Source organism: Suricata suricatta, chromosome 9, assembly GCF_006229205.1.
Source record: "Suricata suricatta isolate VVHF042 chromosome 9, meerkat_22Aug2017_6uvM2_HiC, whole genome shotgun sequence".
Classification (NCBI taxonomy): domain Eukaryota; kingdom Metazoa; phylum Chordata; class Mammalia; order Carnivora; family Herpestidae; genus Suricata; species Suricata suricatta.
Window position 1 is genome coordinate 135,217,249 of NC_043708.1, and position 25,950 is coordinate 135,243,198.

A 25,950-nucleotide genomic window follows, 5' to 3' on the forward strand; every position below is an offset into this window, starting at 1 on the left:
CGTCCCGGGGCTTCCGGGGGCTGGTTTCTCGGTTCTGTTTAAACAAGGCCGGCCGTGTCTCACTTCTCGTCGGCTTCCGCCGCGTCGCGGCCGCAGTGCTCGCATTTTACTTGAATTGGAAAGATAGCCAGGTCTCCTGGCAACCGAATCTCCTTGAAGGGGGCGCCTGGGTGGCTCAGTCGGTTAAGCGTTGGACTTGGCTCGCGTCATGCGCGGTTCGTGGGTCTGCGCCCCATGTCTGGCTCTGTGCTGACAGCTCGGAGCCTGGAGCCTGCGTCGGATTCTGTGTCTCCCTCTCTCTGCCCCTCCCCTGCTCACGCTCTGTCTCTCTCAAAAATAAAGGAATAATTCTATTAAGGAATTCTTTTCCAGTGGTCTTAATAACTCAGGTTTTAACAGTCAGACTCCCCGCAGCAGCCTTGTGACTTGGGACAAGATGGTGAATGTCCGTGTTCTCTTAGCCCCCTTTCTCCGCCTGATTTCTCTCCATACCACTTACTGCCATTTAATGTATGATGTGCTGGTTTATCACCTTTCTTTTGCTATTAGAATGTAACCTCTGAAACGGCAGCGATGTCAGTTTTGTTCTAATATAAGAATAAAACCAGGACCCAGGTCATTTGTGTTAAGGGCAATAAAACCCTGCTTTCTGTAAATAGTGGGTGAGGCAGGGATGATTCAGGACTAGTCTGCAGTTATTGGTCAGACCGATTGCTTTGTGGCTGGAGGAGGCTTTTCCTTCCCGTAATTACTAATTCCCATCATTCTTTTTCAAATGCTTTCCTTCCACAGAAAGGGAATTTAGTACACGTCATGGTGCCCACTGGGAAAACAGCCAGGACTTTAAAAGTAACCTCAATGGGGGCGTCCTTGTGGTTCCGCAAAATGTGAGACTCTTGATTTACACTCAGGTCATGATCTCACTGTTAGTGAGATCCATCCCCGCATCTGGCTCTATGCTGACCCGCGCTGAGGCTGTTTTTGGTATTCTCTCTCTCAAGTAAATAAATAAATAAACTATAAAAATTCAATAAAGCTATTATTTTTAAAAATTGGGCGCATAATTTGAAAGCTTTTTTTGGTTTGTGACTTAATTGAAAAACTTGGCTATGTTTACTAGTTAATTTAGCCAACTTTCTTTCAGAAAATTAAATGACATGAGCTTTGTGGATCGCAAATCCAATTTAAACCAAACAAATATTTACACTAAACGGAACCTCCGGCAGAGGTCAGGGCTGGTAACTAAAAGCAGTATGCAGGCAATTGTAATTAACCATCTCTTGGGGTTGATTACCTTAACAAATTTTGTTGGGCCTTTTGGAAAATGGATGTTTGGAATTACAAATCTTCCACTTGGAGACTTCTCACTCGAGTATAATTTTCAAAGAATTAACAAATGTTCCACTCTTGAGGAGCCTGGGTGGCTCAGTCAGTTAAGTGTCCCGCTCTTGGTTTGGGTTCCAGTCATGCGCTCCCAGTTTCATGGATTTGAGCCCACATTCGAGCCCTGACAGTACAGAGCCTGCTTGGGATTCTGTCTCCCTCACTCTCTGCCCCTCCTCCATCACTATCTCTGTCTCTCTCAAAGTAAACTTCTGAAAAACAGTTCACAGCATTCATGCTGATTGTTTTATCACTCTGACACCTCTTTTCTTTCATTCCTAAAATGAGCTTTACTTTTAAAAAGCAGCCATAATCTCACTCTTCCCCACCTCCACTGTCACTGCCCCGGTCCAGGTCACCACCCTTTGCCTGTGGTGCACTGGTCTTCCAGCTCCTGTCTTGGCCTCCTGAAGCTTATTGTCAACACAGGACAAGGAGCCACAGGCTATGCCCCATCTTCTATTCAGAATCCTCCAATAGTCTGTATTTTAGAGTAAAAGCCTCTGGCGTCCTGTTGGACTCTGCTCCAGTCATACCAGAGTCCTTGCTTGTCTTGGAACCTACCAGGCGCCATCCTGCCTCAGACATGGGCGTCTGCTGCTCCCTCTATCTAGATCTCTCTTCCCCCACGTCCCATGGCTTGACTCCTTACCGCCTTTAGGCCTTTGCTCAAAGATCACCTTCTCAGGATGGTCTTTCCTGACAAGTCTCTCTAAAACTGCAGCTCCCCCTTCGCCCTTTCTCTGCTTGATTTCTCTCCACAGCACTTACTACCATTTAATATAAGATTTGCTTATTTATCACCTTTCTTTTGTTGTTGTTGTTATTAGAGTGTAAACTGCAAAAGGGCAGAGACGACAGTCTTATTCAACAGTCTGAATCCTCAACACTTAGAATGAGTAACTGGACATTTCAAAAAAAATTGTAGGATCAAAAGATGCCTTAGCGCGTTCACTGTGAATATAATTCTCTTGGTGCAGTTACGTACTGCCTGTAGATAGATTGAGGTGATTTCCTAAAAGGTACAAATTTGAGATTTGTTTTTCTTATAGCACATCTCTGAAATGCTGAGGATACATACAAGAGACTACATTCTAAGGACACAAAAGGTTGTAAAAAGGTCCAGTTTTTCCAGTCTCTTGAACCTAAGTCACTGGACTGGAGAAGATCTCAAATGGTCTTTTAAATGATTCCTTACCTTTGCGTAGCATACGGTGTGCTGGGTGTTACTATATTCAGAGTTGGGCACCCATCACCACGGTCAGTTTTAGAACATTTTCAGCATCCTTTTAAAAAGCCCATACCCATTAGCAGTCACTCCTCCCCCCTCTTCCCTCCCCAGCCTCTCAGAACTACTAATCTGCTTCTGTCTCTGTAGATCCGCCTATTTGGAGTCATAGGATACTTTGTCATTTGTGACTGGCTGCTTTCCGTAATGGTTTCGAGGTTTATTGCCAAATAATATTCCATTGGATAGGCGTATCACATTTACCTGGTCATTAGTTGGTGGCCATTTTGAGTTGTCTGTACTTTGGGGCCGTTATAAAAATGCTGCTGTAAACACTTGTGTCCACGAGTTTTGTGTGGACATGTTTTCATTTCTCTTGGGTGAATACCTGGGAATGGAATTGCTGCGTTATATGGTGACTAACTGAGGAGCTGGGAGACCGGTTTCCGAGGAGGCTGCGCCGTTTTGCACGTGTGCCAGCGGCGTGCGAGGCTTCGGGTTGCTCCACATCCCTGTCAACGCTCTGTCTTCGTCAGAGCCATCTGGGCGCCTGTGAAGTGGTGTCTTTGCGGCTCGCTAGTGGCTGGTGCTGCGGATACGCTTTCACAGGCCCGTTGGCCATTATAGCTGTTCTTTGGAGAAATGTCTACTCGGTCTTTTCCTGTTGTGCTAGATTTTTATTGTTCAGAAAAATGATGTTTTACAGAGCTAGGCAGCCCTGCTTATAAATCTATTTGACAGTATGGGAGAGCTTAGAAACTCCGAGTTGTAGCTAGACGTTAGAGGCATAATGAACCTTTGGCCGAAACTCAAGGCCATTCATTTTACATTTATTGAACAATTGCTGTGGATTCGGGCCTGGTAAAATGAAGAAGGATAGGATGTGGCAGTCCTTGCCCTTGAGTCTGTGGTCTACAGCGGGGGTGGGGGTGGGGTGTGGGAACTGACTGTGAGGGACCCACAGCTGTCCAAGGAGGGGGGGTGGCAGGTGGAAGGTAATGGACAGAAGCATGGCGGCATCAACAGCGGAGAGGGCCACACGGGTGAGTGAGGAGCATCTCCAAGGGTTGCTGGCGGCTGGAGTCTTAGGGCGTGAGGGGTGGGGAGAGATTAAGAGACAGACCTGGAGAAAGCCTTTCCTTTGAATGTGGTTGAACCGGGTTTCCTGCGGGCCATGGGAAACATTGAAGGGAGGAGTTAAGCGGAGGCCTGACTGGATTTTGTGTTCACAGAACCTCGCTATCCTGTGGAGACTGGCTGGGGTGGAGTGGGCCAGTCAGCCTGGAAGAGACTGGAGGGCACTCTCTGAAGCAGTGACCCTCAGAGCAGTGCCCCAGGCTGGTCTGCTCAACACCAGGGTTTTACATTCACATTGAATATTGGCCACAGATTAGATTTTATAGGTTATTATTATTTTAAAAAACTTTTTTTAATGTTTTATTTATTTTTGATACAGAGAGAGACAGAGCATGAGAGGGGATGGGGTAGAGAGAGAACGAGACACAGAAGTGGAAGCAGGCTCCAGGCTCTGAGCTAGCTGTCAGCACAGAGCCTGACGTGGGGCTTGAACCCACGAACGTGAGATCTGACCTGAGCCGAAGCCGGAGGCTTAACCGACTGAGCCACCCAGGCGCCCCTATTTTTTTAATTTGAGAGAGTGAGTGTAAGGGAGATGGGCAGAGAGAGAATCGTAAGCAAGCTCCATGCTCAGTGTGGAGCCCAGCATGGGGCTTAATCCCACAACCCTGGGAGTCAGCACTCAATCACCTGAGCTACCCAGGCACCCTAGATCTCGTAGGTTATTTTTAATAAAGTGCAAAAATTAGGTTTTTGATTGATGCATTTTTTTGTCTTAAAATTGGAGTACAAGGAGATTATTTGCCTGAGAAAGCTCTTTAGTTGAACTTTAATTGAGATTAGAATAATTAACTTTAGTTAATTGAGATGAAATAAATACCTTAATTACATATTAACATTCTTTCCTTCTTTCTTCCTTTCTTTCCTACCTTCCTTCCTTCTTTCTTATCTGTCTTACTGTCTTTCTTATAGGCTCCATGCCCAGCATGGAGCTCAGTGTGGGCTTGAACTCACAACCCTGATATCAAGACCTGAGCTGAAATCAAGAGTTGGACTCTTAACCCAGGGACCCCTATCTGTTAACAGTCAGCAGAGCCTGATGCGGTCTCAATCTCGCAAACTGAGACCATGACCTGAGCCAAAATCTGGAGTTGGACACTGACTGACTAAGCCACCCAGGCGCCCCCACAATAAAGTCTCTGAAACACTATTCATTATCTGGTATTGATACTGGCCATCTGGTGTAGGCAGCTGGTGTTTGTGCCAAAACTTTTCTTCAACTAGGACAGGCAACCTTTATTTTATTTATTTATTAAAAAACTTTTTTTTTAAATGTTTGTTTATTTTTGAGAGAGAGACAGACAGAGGGTGAGCTGGGGAGGGCCAGAGAGAGAGGGAGACAGGCTCTTTCTACTGGAAGCAGGGTCCAGGCTCTGAACTGTCTGCGTAGAGCCTGAGAAAATACTGAAGTCTATGGAGAAACTGCTATTCTTGGAGATCTAGGCTGGTGTGATTCATAGAGCCACTGCCTACCCTGAGGCACAAAGGGGGCCAATGAGAGCCTTTGGCTCCATCATTTGCCGATGGCACCCCCGCACACCCCCAGCTGAAGTGACTTGTTCTGGGCCTCACTGCTGACTGGTCCAGATTCTAGTTTCTCTGGTGTCAGCAGTGTCTTTGTTATCCATTTGCATCTAAGAAAAAAGAGCAATTTCTTCTGTTCTTGGAATATTACTTATTTTTGAGAGAGAAACAGAGTGTGGGTACACTGGATGGGCAGAGAGAGAGAATCCCAAGCCCCAATGTGGGGCTCAAACCCACCAACCGTGGGACCATGACCCTAGCCAAAGTCCGATGCTCGAAAGACTGAGCCACTCAGGCGCCCCTGGTTATCATTTTTAAAGTAAACTTTTTCTTTCTTTTTTTTTTTTTTTGATATTTTAAAAAATTTTTTTTAATGTTTTATTTATTTTTGATACAGAGAGAGACAGAGCATGAGAGGGGGAGGGGTAGAGAGAGAAGGAGACACAGAACCGGAAGCAGGCTCCAGGCTCTGAACTGTCAGCACAGAGCCTGATGCGGGACTCGAACCCACGAATGTGAGATCTGACCTGAGCCGAAGTCAGAGGCTTAACCGACTGAGCCACCCAGGCGCCCTGACTTTTTCTTTTTTAAGATAAAATACAGGGTGCCCAGTTAAATTTGTATTTCAGATAAAGAATGAATTTTTTTTTTTTAGTAAACTATTTGTAACTGAAGAATGACATACAGAAAAGTACATAAATTCAAATGTAGACTCAGTGGATTTTCACAAAGTCAGCACACACGTGGGCACCCAGTGTTCCTGGTACCCTGTCCCAGGCCCCGCCCCCCAGGAAAATGGGGACCGCCGTCCTGACTTCTGAAGGCACACCTTAGTTTTGTCTGGCTTTTGAATTTTATATAAATGGTATCATATAGTGATATATGCTTTCTTGTCTGGCTTTTTTCACCCAAGACTGTTTTTCCTTTTCTTCTTCAACTTTCATTTTTCGATATTAGTTTATTTTACTTCCTTTTTTTTCTTTGCAGTTTGAGGTATAATTTACATACTGTAAAACTGACTCTCTTTACATGTACACTTTGAATTTTGGTCATTGTACAGTTAGGTAATGGCCACTGAGATCTAGGACCACACCGTCCCCCTAAAAAAGTTTCCTTGGGCTCTTCTGCAGTTGGTCCCCTGCCCCGATCCCAGGCATTTAATGTGCTTTCTTTCACTATAGTTCTGCTTTTCTAGAATTTCATAAGACGGAATCATATAATATGTAGTCTTTTTGCATCTGACCTCTTTGACTTAGCATAGTTCATCATCATGTTTCTGAGATTTGTCCACGTCGTGTCTCCGTTGCTGTCGTATGCCATCACTGGAATGTGCTGTGTGTTCTGTCGGTGGACATCTGGGTTGTTTACTCTCCCGTGCTGCTCTGAGGAGTGCTGGTCATTCCCGCGCTTGTCTTCGGTGCGGGATTGTGTGTGTTTCTGCTGGGCCTGCATGTAAAAGTGCGACTGCTGTGTTCAAGTTTAATAGATGCTGCCGACAGTTTGCAGGTGGTTGTACCAGTTTATACTTCAAACCAGTAGTGTGTGAAAGCTCTGGCTTTTCTGTATCCTCACCGTCACTTTTGTTTTTGATGTTTATTTTGAGAGAGAGCATGTGTGCACATGAGCTGGAGAGGGGCACAGAGAGGGAGCGCGAGAGAGAATCCCAAGCAGGCTTTACGCTGTCAGCACAGAGCTCGACCCTGGGCTCGATCCCAGGAACTGTGATGTCATGATGTGAGCCAAAATCAAGAGTCAGACGCTTGACCAACCGAGCCACCCAGGTGCCCCCTCACTAACACATGGTGTTTCTGTTTTGTAATTTTAGCCATTCGTAAGTCAGTAGTTGTAATTTAAGAACAAGAAAAGTGTGATAAGTTGCTAGCTGTTCTATAGGATCTTCTCACCAAGCAAGCTCTTGTGTTGGTGGGAGTTTATTTTGTCTGGTTTATCTTTACTTTTTTTTTTTTTAATGTTTGTTTATTTTTGAGAGAGAGCATGAGCAGGGGAGGGGCAGAGGGAGAGGGAGACACAGAATCAGAAGCAGCTCCAGGCCCTGAGCTGTCAGCACAGAGCCCAGTGCGGTGCTTGATCTCATGAGCACCAAGCAACTGAGCTGCCCAGGCGCCCATACTTTTTTTTTTTTTCCTTTGATCTCTCCACCCAACATGGTGCTCGAATTTACAATCCTGATATCAAGAATCGCATGCTCTACTAACAAAGCCAGCTGGGCGTCCCTGTCCGGTTTTCTTTTATAATTCCTTTTTGTACGGCCATGGATAGACTTGATGAAAGTCCACATTCTGAGTGTTACTCAGAAGACTGAACTTCCGGTGTAAGGCAATACTGAATTTTGTTTTGCCAGTGTTGTGTTGGCGGGGGGGGGGGGGGGGGGGGGGGGGGGGGGGGGGGGGGGGGGGGGGGGGGCAGTGTTTAAAGCTGAATGCTTGTTTTCCATTAGTTTCAGCCTTCAGGCCACTGAGAAACTAGTATATTTAGTTTGGGTACATTTTGCTTTTAGTCTGGAGGCAGTGGCTCGTGTTACTGACTTCTCTTTTGCTTTTCAGTGAGGTGCTGGCGGAGGAGTCCATAGTCTGTCTCCAGAAAGCTCTGACTCACCTTCGGGAAATATGGGAGTTAATTGGGATTCCGGAGGACCAGCGGTTACAAAGAACCGAGGTGGTAAAGAAGCACATCAAGGTGACTTGGGTGGGGTGGGTCGCTTTACAGGGGGGCCCGGGTAAGGATACTGGTGTGTCATCTCAGGTGGCTACAGAAGTGACACCAGCACGGCATAGGCTCTTCCTGGTTCTGTTTGGATTTAAGTCCTTTCTTAAGAATTTGAAATTAGGAAGGTTTTGGTGTTATTTGTTGGTGTTTTGGTTTTTCTTTTTCATTGGCCTCCAACTTTTCTGGGACGGCTTCCTCCTCCTAGGACCTCCTAGACATGATGATTGCTGAAGAGGAAAGCCTGAAGGAGAGGCTCATCAAAAGCATATCCATCTGTCAGAAGGAGCTGAACACCCTGTGCAGCGAGTTACACGTGGAGCCGTTTCAGGTGCGGGCCGGGTCCGAGGTTAGGAGGGGACTGTCCTTGTGAAATCCTGGCCGGAGAAATGGGGAGCGTTTGCTGCCTAGTTAATTAGTTTCACAGGAGTAACGGTCCCTTCTGTAAGGAGTTGCCCTGGTGGGAGGTAGCAGCTGCTAAGTGCTGCAGCGCTTTCGTCTGAAACACGCCCTGTAACTGCAGGGTGCGTGTGCGCGCACGTGTGTGTGAGCACATAGAGGAGCATGCGGGCGCGCACACACCCCGCCCCTTAAGGAAAAGCTAGGTACAGATGGTACCATGCTATTCTTTCTTTGAAAGAAAATGGAAAGCACTACCTAGGAAGCAAAAGGGACTAGTGATAACAAGGGAAAGTTACCAAAAAACCTGCCTTTGTGGGTGCTTTTCATGCCCAGTAGCTGCACACCAGGGAACCAGCCAAAATGGCTGCTTGAGAAGAAATGTCTCAAGAGCCCGAGTGTCGGGAGAGCGTAGTCAGACTCACAGCTGCATGATCATCTCTGTCCCGGCCTCAGAGGTTGCTGTTCTGCGGGCCGGCGCGAGGCAGGCTTGAATGAGGACACCAGCAAGGATGAAACGAGTAATGGGACTCCAAAACCTGTCCCTGGTGAGGTGCGGCCCACGCAGTGGTGGGATCATAAACGTGAAAACCGCTGCAGAGCCTGGGGAGGGAAGAAGAACAGAAGTGCGCGCAGGGCCGGCACAGGCTGTCCCGTGGTGCCGGTCAGATTCTTGGGCCCTCTCCCTGTGACAGGAAGAACCCCTGGGTACCTGGCTGCAGTCGGGCCAGGAGGGAGACCGCCGCTAAGGGGTTAATGATAATTCATACCTGGCAGCCGAGAGCAATCAGACAGATCATGGTATCAGTGGGGTTTTTTGGAATCTACAGAAATGGCATATTGATTCATTGATGTTGAAGAAATAGTTTCTTTAGTTTCTTTTTTTTTACTTTCAATGTGAAATTTGGTGAGAAGGTAGATATACAGTGATACATAGATTTCCTTTAATTACATGACAGTTTTGATTAGTTTGCCAGTGTGGAAGAAAATTCTATAAATTTTTAAGACACATAACTGCCACTCCCCTCCCCCAGCCCCTCCCACCTTTTTATCAGTTGGAATAAAGACTGTTGGTTTTTATTGCTTAGGTGATGTTTGTAGGATTATTAGGATGAGCATCGCGTTACGAACTACATAGACTGTCCTGTAGCTAACTCAGAGCGAGTTTTCCGACCTCTATTCGCCTCTCGCCAAAGTGCCCAGTGGAGACCTTCCTTCGGGGGCCCTCTGTGCCACATGTTGTTGGCCATGAGTCAATGTACTGTTAGTTTAACTAAAAGTCTGTCATCCTAGGGGCACCTGGGGGGCTCAGTTCAGGTCATGATCTCATGGTTTGTGAGTTCAAGCCCCACACCAAGCTCACTGCTGTCAGGGCAGAGCCTGCTTTGGATCCTCTGTTTGCCCCTCCTCTGTTCGCACGTTCTCTCTCAAAAATAAAAAAGTCATCCTGGCCTTCTTCCGTTGTCCTTCTCTTCGTGCGAATAAATCCACGAGGAACCTGTAACAATGGCATTGTCTCCTGCAGGAAGAAGGAGAGACGACCATCTTGCAACTAGAGAAGGATTTGCGCACTCAGGTAGAACTGATGCGAAAACAGAAAAAGGAGAGAAAACAGGAACTGAAACTACTTCAGGAACAAGATCAGGAACTGTGTGAAATTCTCTGCGTGCCCCACTATGACGTGGACAGCTCGTCTGTCCCCAGCCTGGAGGAGCTGAGCCGGTTCAGACAGCACGTGGCCACTTTGAGGGAAACAAAGGTAAACTGCTTGCACGTACTTCCTGGCGGTCGCTGTGACTTTCCTGAAGGTGCTTGTAATCATTTTATTTTATTTTATAGGCCTCTAGACGTGAGGAGTTTGTCGACATAAAGAGACAGATCATACTGTGTATGGAGGAGTTAGAGCACACCCCAGACACAAGCTTTGAAAGAGATGTGGTGTGTGAAGATGAGGGCGCCTTCTGCTTATCCCTGGAGAATATCGCAACACTGCAGAAGTTGCTACGGCAGGTAACGGCCCGTCACTGCTCCGCAGCGTCCGGCAGTGTGCGAAAGCTGACCGTCTTTTCCTTCAGCCTTACATAATAAGCCAATGTAAATGAAAAGAGGAAGGATAAAGATATAACGTCCTTGATTTTTTGTTTGTTTATTTTTGAGAGAGACAGCATGAGTGAAGGAGGGGCAGAAACAGAGAGAGACACAGAATTGGAAATAGGCTGTAGGCTCTGAGCTGTCAACACAGAGCCCGAGACCGGGCTCCAACTTGGGAACTGTTGGTCATGACCTGATCCAACATCGAATGCTTAAACCGACTAAGCCATCCAGGCGCCCCTACTTGTATTTATTTTTAAACCAAAAATTTGTATGTAGCTCTAAGAATGTGAAGTTGAATTTTTGGATGAAATAATATTAGTCATCTGAATTAGTTTAGTGTTTGTTTTTTTTTTTAACGTTTATTTTTGAGAGAGACCGATCGAGTGGGAAAGGGGCAGAGAGAGAGGGAAACACAGAATCCGAAGCAGGCCCCAGGCTCTGAGCGGTCAGCACAGAGCCTGACACAGGGCTCGAACTCACAAACCGTGAGATCATGACCTGAGCCGAAGCCGGAGGCTTAACCGACTGAGCCACCCAGGTGCCCCAGTGTTTAATTTTTTAAGTTAGAAATTTGAATCTGAGTCCTTGGTGTTGAGATCCCACCATAACGACAGCCATACAGTTTGTGTTCAGAAGTCACAAAAATACACTTCTCCACAATCTAGTCAAAGTACTTCTCTGTGTGAGTCCAGACATTTCTTTGCGGGAAGGTAGAGGGCTGGCCTTCTTCCTTCTGCTGTCTTTGGCCTAACTGTCGGCTCCCCTCCCCGCAGCTGGAAATGCAAAAGTCCCAGAACGAAGCGGTGTGTGAGGGTCTGCGGGCTCAGATCCGAGAGCTCTGGGACCGGCTGCAAATACCTGCAGAAGAGAGAGAAGCTGTGGCCACGGTTATGACTGGGTCAAAGGCCAAGGTCAGGAAAGCGGTAAGAAGTCCAGTGGGCAGGCGCTGGGTCATCAGTCTCTACGAGTGCCAAGTCTGTTGTCCTCAGCAGCGTCCTGCCTCCAGCGATCCTGTTTTTAAGACAAGCCTCAGATGAGGGTGGCGGCAGCTGCTGTCCTTTGTGTGCCTTTCTTAGTTTCTGGCCCCGTGATCTCACTGTTAGAAAGAAGGCTGACTTACCTCTGCTGCCTTGTATTCTACTTTTATGTAAGGGGAGGGGGGGACATGGGAACTTGGGCGTTCCTAAGTGGAAATAAATGTATGGCGAGGGCCTTTACCAAAGCTCTTTGTTTCAGCTGCAATTGGAAGTGGATCGGTTGGAGGAACTGAAGATGCAAAACATGAAGAAGGTGATTGAGGCGATCCGAGTGGAGCTGGCTCAGTACTGGGACCGCTGCTTCTGCAGCCAGGAGCAGAGACAGGCCTTTGCCCCTTACTATGCTGGTTCGTACAAGAGCGGCGTCCGTGCGGCCCGCTCGCTTGCTGTTGTGGGGGCCGACCCGGGCCGGCGCGTGCTTCCTCTGCTGAACAGATACGGCTGCCTTTCCCAGCCATTTAGCTAAATTGCCTTTCCTGTATAAACCCACCTTTGCAAATGCTGCTAGGGAGTAAGGGGTCTCCTTTGGAAGCAGTAATCTCTGAGCTTGTGATTGTGAGGCTCAAGTCTGTTGGGGGCTTATTACTCTTGCAGGTGCAGTGTCAGACCCTTAGCGATATTATCTCACTTGATCCTCATGTCAAGAGATGAGGACACGAAGGCACTGAATGTTCACCTTCACCCAGAGGCGGCACACAAATAGCAGAGCCCACATGGGAGCCCACGGAGTCTGTCCCCGAGAGTGCAGCAGAACGCCAGTGTGACCTGAGCCTGTGTACTAAATTAACCAGTTTTTAGACATTTACTTTGGGCAGCCTGGAAAGGAAGACTAGGAGAGAAACTGAGGACAAGGCAAGAGATGACCTAGAGCCTTGAGGATCCTCATCGTTGCAGCCCGCGCCCTGGTCCCTTAGGCCCTACTCCCCTCCCCGACTGCTCATGTGACAGAGCTGGCTTTTAGTGTCCGTGGCATATGCTTACTCGTGTATGGCTTGTATCTAAGGAAGAACGATTGATTTCCATTTGAGGAGGAGGAGGAAGAGGGATTCGTAAATTGGGAGACTACACCCTGGTGGTTTCTTAACCTCCCCGGCTGTGTCTTGCAGAGGACTACACGGAAAATCTGCTCCAGCTCCATGACGCCGAGGTGGTGCGGTTAAGAAACTACTATGAGGTTCACAAAGAACTCTTTGAAGGTGTCCAGAAGTGGGAGGAAAGCTGGAGGCTTTTTTTGGAGTTTGAGGTACGGCCCTAGCTTCTGTTTAAGAAGCCCTCCCCTGGACCGTCAGAATCCCGTCTCCTTCGCCCTTTACCGGGTTTCCCAGACCCTGTCTTTATCAGTTAAGTCTGAGTTGCCGCTGGCCTCTCTGAACTTGTGGAGCTTATGTGCGGGAACGTGGAAGGACAAAATGAGCCTTGAGTAAGGTAGGAACTTGTTACGTGAAGGGGGTCCAGAGGTAGCGCACCCGGGGCAATGCGGCTGTTCCACAGTCAGCGGTGTCCCCGGCTCCTCCAGGCCTCGGCCCCCCGACCACGAAGGGGTGGACCTTACCCTCAGGTCCAGAGCGCTGGAGAGCCCCCGCCGTGGCACTTCAGGCACCGTCCCTCCAGCCCCTCTGAAGGCTCTTCCCAGCGTCTCTGCTTGCTCACCACGCCGGCGGCCGGAGGGCCCGGGGCGCTTGCTGCCACGGATGGATTCAGGGTCCCGGTACTAGCAGCAGGGAGAGTGGCTGTCGCGGCAGGCAGTGAACATCCGCTACCATTCTAATGGTGCTGTCTTCTTAGAAAGTTTGCTGGGTTTCAGGGCATAGCTGTTTTGTCTGAATTCCTTTTCTTCTGGTCGACTGGGCACTCAAAGCGTTTCAGAGCTCGGAGCTGGGACTGGGTGAGCCAGACAAGACATGGAGGGCACAAGGAGAGTCCTTCTCAGAGCTCTAAGGGGCCATCTGAGAATCCTGAGTTCAACTCGTTCAGGTTTATAGGCAGGAAACTAGGACTCACACCTGGAGAGGGAGATCCATGAGGTCATAACAGCTGTTCGAGAACAGACGTTCTCCGTCACTCCTTAACTTCCGGGTGAAGGTAGGAAGCAGGTAATAAGCAAGTCCTGTTGCCATGCTGGTATTTAAGAAGAGAGGAGAGGGGTGTCTGAGGGGCTCAGTCAGTTAAGTGTCTGACTTCAGCTCAGGTCATGATCTCATGGTTTGTGGGTGTGAGCCCCGTGTCGGGCTCTGTGCTGACCGCTAGCTCAGAGCCTGGAGCCTGCTTTGGATTCTGTGTCCCCCTCCCCTGCTCACGCTCTCTCTCTCTCTGTCTCAAAAATAAACAAACAGGGGCGCCTGGGTGGCTCAGTCGGTTGAGCCTCCGGCTTCGGCTCAGGTCAGATCTCACGTTCGTGGGTTCGAGCCCTGCGTCGGGCTCTGTGCTGACAGTTAGCTCAGAGCCTGGAGCCTGCTTCCAGTTCTGTGTCTCCTTCTCTCTCTGACCCTCCCCCTCTCATGCTTTGTCTCTCTCTGTATCAAAAATAAATAAAACATTTAAAAAAATAAACATTTAATAATAAACATTTAGTTTATTAATAAATAATAAATGTTTAGTTGGCCCCCAAACTGTCAAGATTGATTCTAAACTTTTCTGATGATCTCCTACTTTAGAGTGTATAAGCCTAATTCATATGTACACATTACACCTTTAGATTACTGTTCTGATATACTATCTCCATGATGGACAGAAACCAGAAATGGGGGCGGCTGGCTGGGTGGCCCGGTCAGTTCAGTGTCCTGTCTGACTCTGGATTTCAGCTCAGGTCCTGATCTCGTACTTGTGAGATGGAGCCCCGCATCGGGCTCTGTGCTGACAGTGCAGAGCCTGCGTGGGATTGTCTCCCTCTCTCTCTGCCCCTCCCCTGCTCACGAGCTCTCTCCTTGTCTCTCTCTCCCTCAAAAATAAACAAAAAATAAAAAGAAACCTAACACTTTACATTTTTACTCGCCCATTTTGTGAGTGTTAATTTCATAAAAACCAGATTATAAACCTCTTAACTGGCACAGTTAGGCCACATCATCCAGAGGTGAGGTGAGCGGGCACATAGGGTTGTCACCGCCAAGCCCTCCAGTGACCCTGTGCGCTCCATATGAAAGCCTGCCCCACTTGAGATCAGAAAGGAAACAAACCTGACCCTCCCGCACCCCACTTCCTCCCCCTGCTGCTCTCCGGGCAGCTCCTTAGTACGGGTCAGTTTCTGGAAGGAAGCGGGGAGTCTGAGCAGAAGTAACTGGTCTGACCGTCTCGGGGCTTACTCTAAATACAATCTCTTTTTTCACAGAGAAAAGCTTCAGATCCAAGTCGATTTACAAACCGTGGAGGAAATCTTCTAAAAGAAGAAAAGCAACGAGCCAAACTTCAAAAATTACTCCCGAAGGTAATATTGCCACTGAGAGTTTTTGTTGCTTACTTTTTGTGTATCCTTTGCTTTGAACTATCTTCTCTTTTTTCTTTTTTTTCCCATATAGTTTATTGTCAAGTTGGTTTCCATATAACACCCAGTGCTCTTCCCCACAAGTGCCCTCCTCCATGCCCATCACCCACCTTCCCCTTTCCCCTCCCCCTCAGCCCTCAGTTCCTTTTCAGTATTCAAGAGTCTCTTCATGATTTGCCTCCCTCCCTCTCCCTAACTCTTTTTCGTCCTTCCCTTCCCCATGGCCCTCTGTTAGGTTTCTCCTGTTAGAGCTATGAGTGCAAACATATGGTATCTGTCCTTCTCCGCCTGACTTATTTCACTTAGCATGACTCCCTCGAGATCCACCCACTTTGCTACAAATGGCCAGATTTCATTTTTTCTCATTGCCATGGAGTATTCCATTGTATATGTATACCACATCTTTTTTAATAAAACATTAAAATACATATTATATATATACACATATATACACATACATATATATATATATATGTTTATTTTTGAGAAAGTGTGAGGAGGGGAGGCTCAGAGAGAGAGGGAAATACAGAATTTAAAGACAGGCTCTAGGCTCTGAGCTAGCTGTCAGCACAGAGCCTGACATGGGTCTTGAACCCATGAACCTTGAGATCATTACCTGAGCTATGCTTGGACATTCAGCTGACTGAGCCACCCAGGTGCCCCAAACCACATCTTCTTGATCCATTCATCAGGTGATGGGCATTTAGGCTCTTTCCCTGACTTGGCTCTTGTAGAAAGTGCCACTATGAACATTGGGGTACATGTGCCCCTATGCATCTGCACTTCAGTATCCCTTGGGTAGATCCCCAGCAGTGCTATTGCTGGGTCATAGGAGAGTTCTAGCGACAGTTTTTTGAGGAACCTCCACACTGTTTTCCAGAGCGGCTGCACCAGTTTACATTCCCAAAATGTAGGAGGGTGCCCATTTCTCCATATCTGCATCAGCATCTATAGTCTCCTGATTTGTCCATTTTAGCCATTCACCAGTGTGAGGTGGTATCTCAGTGTGGTTTTGATTTGTGTTTCCCTGATGCTGAGTGACGCTGAGCATCGTTTCATGTGCCTGTTGGCCATCTGGATGTCCTCTTTGAAGAAGTGTCTATTCATGTCTTCTGCCCATTTCTTCACTGGGTTATTCACTTATTGGGTGTGGAGTTTGGTGAATTCCTTGTAGATTTTGGATACTAGCCCTTTGTCTGATATGTCATTTGCCACTATCTTTTCCCATTCTGCCGGTTGCCTATTAGTTTTCCTGATTGTTTCCTTTGCCTTGCAGAAGCTTTTGATCCTGATGAGGTCCCAAGGGTTCAGTTTTGCTCTTGATTCCCTTGCCTTTGGGAATGCATCGGAGTAGGAAATTGTTGTGATTGAGGTCAAGGAGGCTGTTTCCTGCTTTCTCCTCGAGGGTTTTGATGGGTTCCTGTCTCACATTCAGGTCCTTCAGCCCTTTTGAGTTTATTTTTGTGTACGGTGTAGGAGAGTGGTCGAGTTTCACTCTTCTGCACGTTGCTGTCCAGCTCTCCCAGCACCATGGGAGAGGCTCTTTTTTTCCATTGGATCCTCTTTCCTGCTTTGTCAGAGAGTAGTTGGCCCTACACTTGTGGGCCCAGTTCTGGGCTCTCTATTCTGTTCCATTGGTCTATGGGTCTGTTTTTGTGCCAATACCATACTGTCTTGATGATGACAGCTTTGTAGTAGAGGCTAATGTCAGGGATTATGATCCCTCCCGTTTTGGTTTTCTTCTTCAATATTCCTTTGGCTATGCGGGCTTTTTGTGGTCCCATACGAATTTTAGGATAGTTGCTTCTAGCTTTGAGAAGAAGGCTGGTGCGATTGTGATGGGGACTGCACTGAATGGGTAGCTTGCTTTGGGTAATAATGACGTTTTAACAATGTTTATTCTTCTGATTCATGAGCATGGAATGTTTTTCCATTTCCTTGTGTCTTCAATTTCTTTCATAAGCGTTCTATAGTTTTCATCATACAGGTCTTACACATCTTTGGCTAGATTTATTCCTAGGTATTTTATGGGTTTTTGGGCAATTGTGAATGGGATCAGTTTCTTGATTTCTCTCTGTTGCTTCATTATTGGTGTATAAAAATGCAACTGATTTCTGTACATTGATTTTGTACCCTGCCACTTTGCTGAATTCATGGATCAATTCTAGCAGGCTTCTGGTGGAGTCAATCAGGTTTTCCATGTAGAGTATCATGTCATCTGCGAAAAGTGGAAGTTTGATTTCATCTTTGCCAATTCTGATGCCTTTTGTTTGTTTCTGTTGTCCGGTTGCTGAGGCTCGGACTTCCAGCACTGTGTTAAACAGCAGTGGTGAGAGTGGACACCCCCGTCGTGTCCCTGAACTCAGGGGGAAAGCTCTGTTTCTCGCCATTGAGGAGAACATTAGCTGTGGGCCTTTCATAAATGGCTTTTATGATGTTTAAGTAAGTTCCTTCTATCCCGACTTTCTCAAGGGTTTTTATTAAGGGATGTTATTGTTTGTCACATGCTTTTTCTGCATCTATTGACAGGATCATATGGTTTTTATCTTTTCTTTTGTTAATGTGATGGATCACATTGATGGATTTGTGAATATTGAACCAGCCCTGTAACCAAACTGTCTTCTCTAAAGCTCGGGCCAGGATAAGCATCTACTGAGCCTTCCTAGCTGGCACACACCAAGGGTGATGAGCTTTGGCAAGTATTAGCTTATTAGCGCTGCTTCAGCAAAGCGCCATGGGCCCGGCGGCTTCAACAACACGTTCGTGCTCTCACGGTTCTGGAGATCAAAGTATCGGGATCAGTTTCTTCTGCGGCCTCTCTCCTTGACTTGCGGATGACTGACTTCCTCCCTCTGTCTTTCCATGGTCTTCCTTCTGTATGTATCTATGTCCAGATTTTTCTCCAACAAAGCCACCAGGCATGTGGGGTTAGGACCCACCCTAATGACCTCATTTAACTTCATTACCTGTCAAAAAAAAAAAAAAAAACAAACCACCCCACATTCTGAGGTACTGGGGGTGGGGGTTAGGACTTAAACATGAATTTAGAGAGGATACAGTCCAGCCTATAACAAAAGACAAACTTCCAAGAAAGTGCTGTAGGCTTCATTACTGTTCTCTATTTAAATATTAATAGCTTTATTGAATTAAGTGCCAGATACTATTCCAAAGTATTTTCCATTTAGTCATTTTCATTAAAAAATTTTTAATGGATTATTTTAAATTTACATCCCAGTTAGTTAGCATATACTGCCACAGTGATTTTGGGAGTGGATTCCAGTGAGTTTTCCCCTGTGTGTACCACCCCCGGTGCCCATCCCATCAAGTGTCTTCTTCATGCCCCTCACCCGTGTAGCCCATCTCCCACCCATAGCCCCTCCAGCAACTCTTAATTCTCTGTATTCAAGTGTTTTAGGTTTTGTCCCCCTCCCTGTTTTTATATTATTTTTGCTTTATCTGTTTATCTGTTTTATATCTTAAATTCTATATATGAGTGAAGTCATATAATCTTTGTCTTTGTCTAATTTCACTTAGAATAATACCCTCTAATTCCATCCACGTAGTTGCAAATGGCAAGATTTCATTCTTTTTGATTGTCAAGTAATCCTCCATTGTATGTACACCACATCTTCCTAATCCATCTGTCGATGGACATTCGGGCTCTTTCTATACTTTGGCGACTGTCGATAGCGCAGCTATAAACATTGGGGTGCGTGTGCCCCTTCGAAACAGCACCCCTGTAGCCCTTGGATCAATACCTAGTAGTGCAATTGCTGGCTTGTAGGGTAGTTCTATTGTAGTCGTTTCCTTTTTTTTTTTTTTAATTAAAAAAATTTTTTGAGAGAGATAGCGTGAGCAGGGGAGGACCTTAGAGAGAGGAAGACACACAATCCAAAGCAGGCTCCAGGCTCTGAGCTGTCAACACAGTGCCCGACGTAGGGCTCAAACCCATGAACCGCGAGATCATGACCAGAGCCAAAGTCTGACGCTTAACTGACTGAGCCCCCCAGGCGCCCCAGTCATTTCCATTTTTATAGCTGAGGGAACCTAGGCCCTGAGAACTTAGGTAACTTGTCCACCTTTCCATAGCCAGTAAGAGGTAGACTCCAGATCGGAACCCAGATTGGGGTGCCCTTAACCTTCATGCCTATTTAATGTTGCTTGTCCTCCCGGTGCCTCCAGCTTCAGGCACCAAAACCCAGTTAGGCTCTGGGCGCTCGCTCTTTCCCACCTTCATGTGTGCTACGCATGAACCGTCCCTACGATTTGCCTCCTGATCACCCCGACCTGTACCCCGGTGAGTCCATCTACCCGAGCTTAGGCTTATGTCCTTGGGGCGGGGTCTTCGTTTGGGAGAATGCTTTCACCTGGGCTTCATGCCAAGGACTTGACGTAATTAACATGTCTTTCTTGGTGGTCAGCTGGAAGAGGAGCTGAAGGCGCGGATTGAAATGTGGGAAGAGGAGCATTCGACAGCGTTTGTGGTGAATGGGCAGAAGTTCATGGAGTACGTAACGGAGCAGTGGGAGCTGCATCGGCTGGAGAAAGAGCGAGCCAAGCAGGAAAGAGTGAGTGAGCGCGGGGCGGGCAAGAGGACGACAGGGACGTGAGCAGCCCGGGGCGCCCGCCAGCGAGCTGGGCGGGCCGAAGCGCTGGCCCATCGCGGCTCTTCGGGCTCTGGGTTCGGGCACTTGGCTCTGGCTGTCCGGCCCTGCTTCTGCCCCGCCCCGCACCTCGTCCCTTCCGGGCGGTTTTCACTGTTCCTTCGGACTTTCACACAGCAACTGAAGAACAAGAAGCAGACAGAGACAGAGATGCTCTACGGGAGCACTCCCCGAACCCCCAACAAGCGGCGAGGACTGGCACCCAACACGCCGGGCAAAGTGCGCAAGGTGAACGTGAGGCTCTGTGATCCCCTGTTCATGAGGCGCTGTGGAGGCTGGGGCTCTCGGCCACCTCTCGCCTTCTGCCCTGCAGACGGGAAGGGTTCGGGGGACCTTCCAGATTGAGTCCATCTGAAAGTGTGAGCGGAAGGCAGTACTTAATCCCACGTAAGAACTAGATGATGACAGTCCAGGAGTGGCCGGCTCTGATGTGCACCTGTGGTTGAGGTCTTGGATTAATCTCAGGGGAGACCAAAACCATCAACATTCTATACTGATGAAGACCTCCAGAGGTTCATCCTAGAAATTCCAACAAGTGACCATGATACGCTGTGAGACTTTCATGTTCAGTAAATGGGATACTTTAACCTTTTCTTCGATAAATGAAGCACAGCATTATTTCCTATATCATTCCTCAGCTCAAATTGTATAACCAATAGACCATTCAAGAGGCGCCTGGCGGGCTCGGTCAGTAGAGCATGCAACTCTTAATCTCAGGGCCATGAATGTGAGCCCCACGCTGAGGGTAGAGTTTACTTTAAAAAATCACCTGCAGTACAACTCCAAGAAAACTGTGAGTTTTCTCAGAGTATGTTTTTCGTGCCTTTTTTTTTTTAATGTTTATTTGAGATCGAGAGCACAAGAGAGGGAGACACAGAATCTGAAGCAGCTCCAGGCTCTGAGCTGTCAGCACAGCGCCTGATGCAAACAGTGAGGTCATGACCTGAGACGACGTCCAATGCTTAACTGACTGAGCCACCCAAACGCCCTATTTTTTTTAAGTTGCATTTATTTTGAGAGAGAGAGAGAGAGATGGTGCAAGTGGGGCAGGGTTGGGAGAGCAGAGAGAGAAAGAAACCGAAAATCCCAGGTCACAAAAGCGTGAGACCATGACCTGAGCCGAAACCAAGAGTCAGATGCTCAACCAACGGAGCCACCCAGGCGCCCCTAGTTTTCATTTCCAACATTTTATGTAAATGCAGGCATGTAGAATATATTCTTTTTTGGTCTGGCTTCTTTCATTTAGCATAGTTTTGCAATTCATCTGTGCTGTTGCATGTATAATGGGTCGCTCCTTTTTACTACAGAGCAGTATTCCGTTGCCTGACTCATTTATCCGTTTGGCTGTTGCTGGACCCTTGGCTTGTGGGGAGTGTTTTGGCTGTTCCAGATAAAGCTGCTGCATTTATGTATAGGTCTTTGTAGGGATAGCAGTTTTCATTTCTCTTGGGAAAATACCTGAATGATAGATTTAGAAATAGTGGCTGTACCATTTTATAGTTCAGTCTGGATAGAAATACTTTGAATACTTGTCACAGTTTTCCTCAAAGCTCTTACCCACGTAAACCTATCTTAGACTGAGGGGGGGCATGGGCCGCGAGGCAGCTTCGCCCACCTCTCTGATCTGTGTTCTCTTCAGCTCAACACTACCACCATGTCCAACGCTACAGCCAACAGCAGCATTCGCCCTGGCTTTGGGGGGACAGTCTACCGCTCCCCTGTGTCTCGGCTTCCACCTTCTGGCAGCAAGGTTAGTATGTATGCTCTGTGTACAGGGACATCCCAGGCCCATTTGCCCAGGGCCCCCAGTTTTGCCAGTCTCTAAGAACCCTGGACTCCATTTTCACGAAGATGCTGAGAGCAAGCTAGCTTATCTGTCAAAACAACAAATCCAGTGGTCATTCCGGACCCCGGTGGTACTGGGGGGGGGTTGCCCGGCTAGAGCAGCGTCAGTGTCCAGCCTGGTCCTCAGGGGGCTGCTGAGGGAGGTCCCTGGTGTGGGTTCGAGCCCAGCAACACTGCAGCACCAGACAGAATCAGGTTCTGTCCCTTTAGGAGCGGTGGGGAATAGGTGCTAAGTATTGTGCAGACTGCTCAAGATCGGTGTTCCGCAGGCCATTAATTCAGAGGTTTTTTTTAAACCACAAGTAGAGGATTACAGACACATGAATAACAGAGGTGGGATCAGCCTTTGGCCATTTGCTTGTGTGCAAGCGCACGCACGTGGTCACTATAAGGATGTGCGCTGATCTCTTTCCTTTCTCTGCAGCCCGTCATCACTTCCACTTGTTCGGGGAAAAAAACACCCCGCGCTGCCAGGCACGGAGGCAACAAGGAGAACCTGGAGCTCAACGGCAGCATCCTGAGCGGTGGGTACCCCGCCTCGGCCCCCCTCCAGCGCAACTTCAGCATTAACTCTGTTGCCAGCACCTATTCTGAGTTTGCGGTAATTCACCTTTTCTACTATCTACCAGTCTCTGGGGAGCACACAGTTGGGGCAGAGCGGCTGTCTTCCCGAGGGCGCCCAGGCTGTCAGGACAGTACTTTGGAGGCTGAGAATCCCTTTCCTGCCTTGACCGTGGCTGGGGCGGGCGGTTTAAGGGGATACAAGAAGGAAGTTGGCAGCAGCAACCAGACATGTAACCTGGATCCTTCTGCTTAAGCAATACCATTCCCTGGCTGCAGGAGGTGGCCCTCTGCTCACTGCCCTGGTGCTCTCTTGGTGGAGTTCTTGGTAATTGTCTTAATTCTTTGTTCTTAGAAGGATCCGTCCCTCTCTGACAGCTCCACTGTTGGGCTTCAGGTCTGTATGGCAACCCCTGCATGTCCCATGTCCGCTTTCCAGACTCCTCTGTCCCATCTGCTGGCTTAACTCCCGTCTGGCCACGGGGCTACACTAACCAACCCTCTCAGCTGTACCACCACAGAACCATTTTTACAAAGGAGGCAGAAATTCCTAACGCAGACCTCCAGTCCCAACACACTAATCTGACTAACCAGAATACTTGTTCAGACTTGAATTGGATTCTCAGCCCTACCTAAAGTCAGGCAAAGGTTTTACTGTGCACCTCACAACGGAAGACCTCCACCCTCCCCAGCTGTGACATCCGAGGCCTCCAAGGTGCCGGGAAGAGAGGCCCCATCACACGGGGAGGGGCCCCAGCTGTGTGCTGCCTATCGTGAGGTTCTTGGCCTGTGTGCTGATTCCTTCCTGGAGTATATGACTTACTCACTAACCCCTTAGGGCTGACTTGCCAACTTTCTGCCTTCTACGAGCTCACTGTTCACGTCCTTGCCTGTGCCTGTTTCTACCTCATTAAGCTGCTAAAGCATAATGTGGCATTGGAAGATGTTTCCAGATGCCCTTCAGTTCCTACCTAGTTAACCTCCTCCACGTTTACTAACACTCAAGGGCACTGCAGCTGACAATGTATCTTCTCTCTCCCCTCATGTCTCTCAGTGTCTCCCTGCTGGGAAGCGAGGCTGCCCCTCTCCCTTGGGGGGGATGTTGCATTAACGCCCCGCCCCGGTGCCTGCTCCTGGCGCTGCAGTGACAGGACGGGGCCGCTGCCTGAGGCACGAGCTTGTTTAGAGCTTTGAAACAGCTCCATCTTATGGCACTTTTTTCAAATTTGAGGATTGGTATGGTTTTTTTTATAGAAGACATATATATGTATATGTTGCTCTGGCTAGGCGATTGCTGGCCAGAGGGTCCAGCTTTCTCTTGCTGGCCCCAGCTCATCCACATGGGGCTCACATGTACCCTGCTCGTCTCCTCTGGTTTTGGCTGCTGTGGCTGGTGACGGACCCCAGTACGCGGCACCAAAGCTGGCAGACTCCCCTCTACTACTAACCCCCCTCTCTCTCTCTCTCTCTCGGTGGTCCTTCCTGCTTTACCTTCCTTTCCATGTGCTCCAGCATGAGATCAAATCACCAGCAGGTTACAAGGCCCTCAGCCCCAGGGATTGGTAGATAGACGGTCTGGCCCTTTGCTTTATAAAGGGCTCAAAAGACCAAAAGTTGTTGCCTGCCTAGCTTGACACTCGAGAGCGTACTTGAACAGAAGGCACTGGCGAAGAGGGCCCTGGGCACACGTGCTTGACCTCCGGCTAACAGAATGGGGCTCAGAGTCTCTCAGCTTGTGTCCCTAACACCTGTGCTGCACAGGGACCTCTGTCTCAGAAGCAGCCCTCAGGGACTCTGGGCTGACACTTGTGCTTACAAGGGCAGGGCATGGAGAACAGGGACAGTACTGCCACTGACGTTATTTATTTTTCAACAGCGAGAACTTTCAAAGGCTTCCAAATCTGATGCTACTTCTCGAATCCTCAATTCGACCAACATCCAGTCCTGAGAGGCCCTGAGCGTCAGCCAGCTGTGGCTTCCTGTGCCTAGACTAGACCTAATTCTAGAGGGGTGGCTTTCACTTGCCCCGAGTTGAGGTGTGCTCGAGAATCGGGACAGGTTCCACCGCCCCGGGCCTGACTTCCAGGAGCGAGTGAAAGTCCAGCATAGGCTTAGTGGGTCTTCAAGGCTTGATTTTGTTTTGACCCAAGAAGTACATTAAAGCTTAGTGCATAGCAGTAAGTGCAGATTTTAGCATACGGACCCTAACTTTTCTCTGCCCCCTAATTCTGCTCGCTGCGGCATGCTCCGGGGGGGCGCGGGCCGGAGTAGTGCTGGCTTGTACGCGGTCGTCAGGCACTAGCATCGTTGTTGCTGAGGGATGTTCAGTTAACGCTCTCGCTACGGTAGCTTTGCTCTCGCCTCAAGCTCTGTCTCCGCCACACAGGACAGCCTTCCTCCTGATGAGGATGTCTGTGTGTCAGAAGCTGAGATGGCCTGACCTACTGCCAAAGAGGAGAGGTGACGGGGACAGTTCTGTTGTGGTGCAATGCCCTCTGGGGGGTCTGTGTGTGTGTGTGAACACACGTGCCAGTCTGAACTGGGTTTCTTACTTTTTCTCTGGGCCGAGTCCCCTCATCCCCCTGCCCACTAGGCCCGAGTTCATCTACGCCTGGGGTTGCCAGGTTAGGGGGCTGTTTGGATGGGTCGGGCCGTTTCTGTCGCGGAGATCTGGACCTTTGCACAAATCAGTCCTGGGGAGGCGCTCCTGCTACGGCGGCCATGTCTCTGCCCCGCGCCCGCGCCCCCCGCCGATCACTACTGCCCCCCCCAAGCACTATTTATTCCTGTTCTGTCTGCCTCTGCCCGCACTACTGTCAGCACACTCAATGGTTCTCACAACTCACCAGCGCGGATCGGGTCTGTGTCCGCCGTGCTTAGTCCGATGTATACATGTCCTGTTTTTAAAATATAAATATATTGTTAAAAATAAATTAAAATATGTATACTTAACCTTTCAAAGAGATACTGGTTTTTGTCCTCCCCTGCCAAATCACTTTTTGGTTGGTTGGTATGGCTGTGGAAAACAGAGAAGACTAAGAAGAAATGAGACTTTTGTTGGGAGTATGGTTTTTATATACTTCTGTGCATTTCTACAGTAATATCTCATCGAAGTTTCTGCTTGCGTTGGCATTGCTGTCCTAACAGGACACCTTGCTTTTTGGTTTAACAGCCTTTATTAGAAAATAAATGCACATTTAAAGTATACACTTGGATAAATTTTGAGTTTCGCACACCTGTGAAACCGTCACAATCCAGTTTCTGAACATAACCCGTGCCCCCAACACTTCCTCCTGCCCCTGGACAGCCTTCCCTGCCAACCACTAATCTGCTTTCTGTCACTGTAGAGGGGTTTGCATTTTCTAGAGTTTTAACTACATAGAATTCTGCAGTATGTTTTTTTGGTTTGGCTCTTTGACTTTCTTTTTGAAATTCATCCATATTGTTGTTTGTGCATGTTTCATTCCTTGTTTTGGTTGCGTCCTATTCCGTGGTATGGGGAAGACCTCAGTTTATTCGTCGTTTATGGTATTCACATTTGGCTTGTTTCCAGTTTGGAGCTATTAAAAATAAAGCTGCTGTTACCATTCACGTGCAAGGCTTCGTGTGGAGATGTACTTCAGGGGGGGTAAATACCAGGCGGTGGGGCCCAGGGCTGGTTCTGCTGGTGGCCGTCGTGTTTGGGCTGTTAGGTGCTCACCAGTGACGGATGACGGGCCAGTTCCTCCACCTCTACTCTGGTAAACTATAGACCTTTTAGGACACAGGAGGCACTACCTTCACTGTGGTTTTAATTTGCACTCCCTAACGACGCTGAGCATCTTCTCACATGTTATTTCCCATCCTTACCTTGTTTGGTGAAGTACCTGTTCACTG

At 48.2% G+C, this 25,950-nt stretch overlaps 1 protein-coding gene across 4 annotated transcripts in view; it reads left to right on the forward strand.

The window, feature by feature from the left end:
• PRC1 (protein regulator of cytokinesis 1) overlaps window positions 1-25,665 on the forward strand; it is a 26,068-nt gene extending 403 nt beyond the window's left edge. Inside the window, exons 2-15 of one of the 4 annotated variants that reach the window (XM_029951312.1) lie at window positions 7,837-7,969; window positions 8,205-8,327; window positions 9,921-10,154; window positions 10,235-10,405; window positions 11,263-11,412; window positions 11,726-11,873; window positions 12,633-12,769; window positions 14,852-14,947; window positions 19,426-19,572; window positions 19,786-19,896; window positions 21,308-21,418; window positions 21,938-22,114; window positions 22,430-22,471; window positions 23,951-25,665. In XM_029951312.1, coding sequence (XP_029807172.1) covers window positions 7,837-7,969; window positions 8,205-8,327; window positions 9,921-10,154; window positions 10,235-10,405; window positions 11,263-11,412; window positions 11,726-11,873; window positions 12,633-12,769; window positions 14,852-14,947; window positions 19,426-19,572; window positions 19,786-19,896; window positions 21,308-21,418; window positions 21,938-22,114; window positions 22,430-22,471; window positions 23,951-24,022 — 1,852 coding nt within the window. In that variant the 3' untranslated portion in view covers window positions 24,023-25,665. The remainder of the gene's footprint in view (window positions 1-7,836; window positions 7,970-8,204; window positions 8,328-9,920; window positions 10,155-10,234; window positions 10,406-11,262; window positions 11,413-11,725; window positions 11,874-12,632; window positions 12,770-14,851; window positions 14,948-19,425; window positions 19,573-19,785; window positions 19,897-21,307; window positions 21,419-21,937; window positions 22,115-22,429; window positions 22,472-23,950) is intronic. The other 3 variants (XM_029951315.1, XM_029951313.1, XM_029951314.1) reach the window with 3 other exon arrangements.
• The last annotated feature ends 285 nt before the right edge of the window (window positions 25,666-25,950 follow it).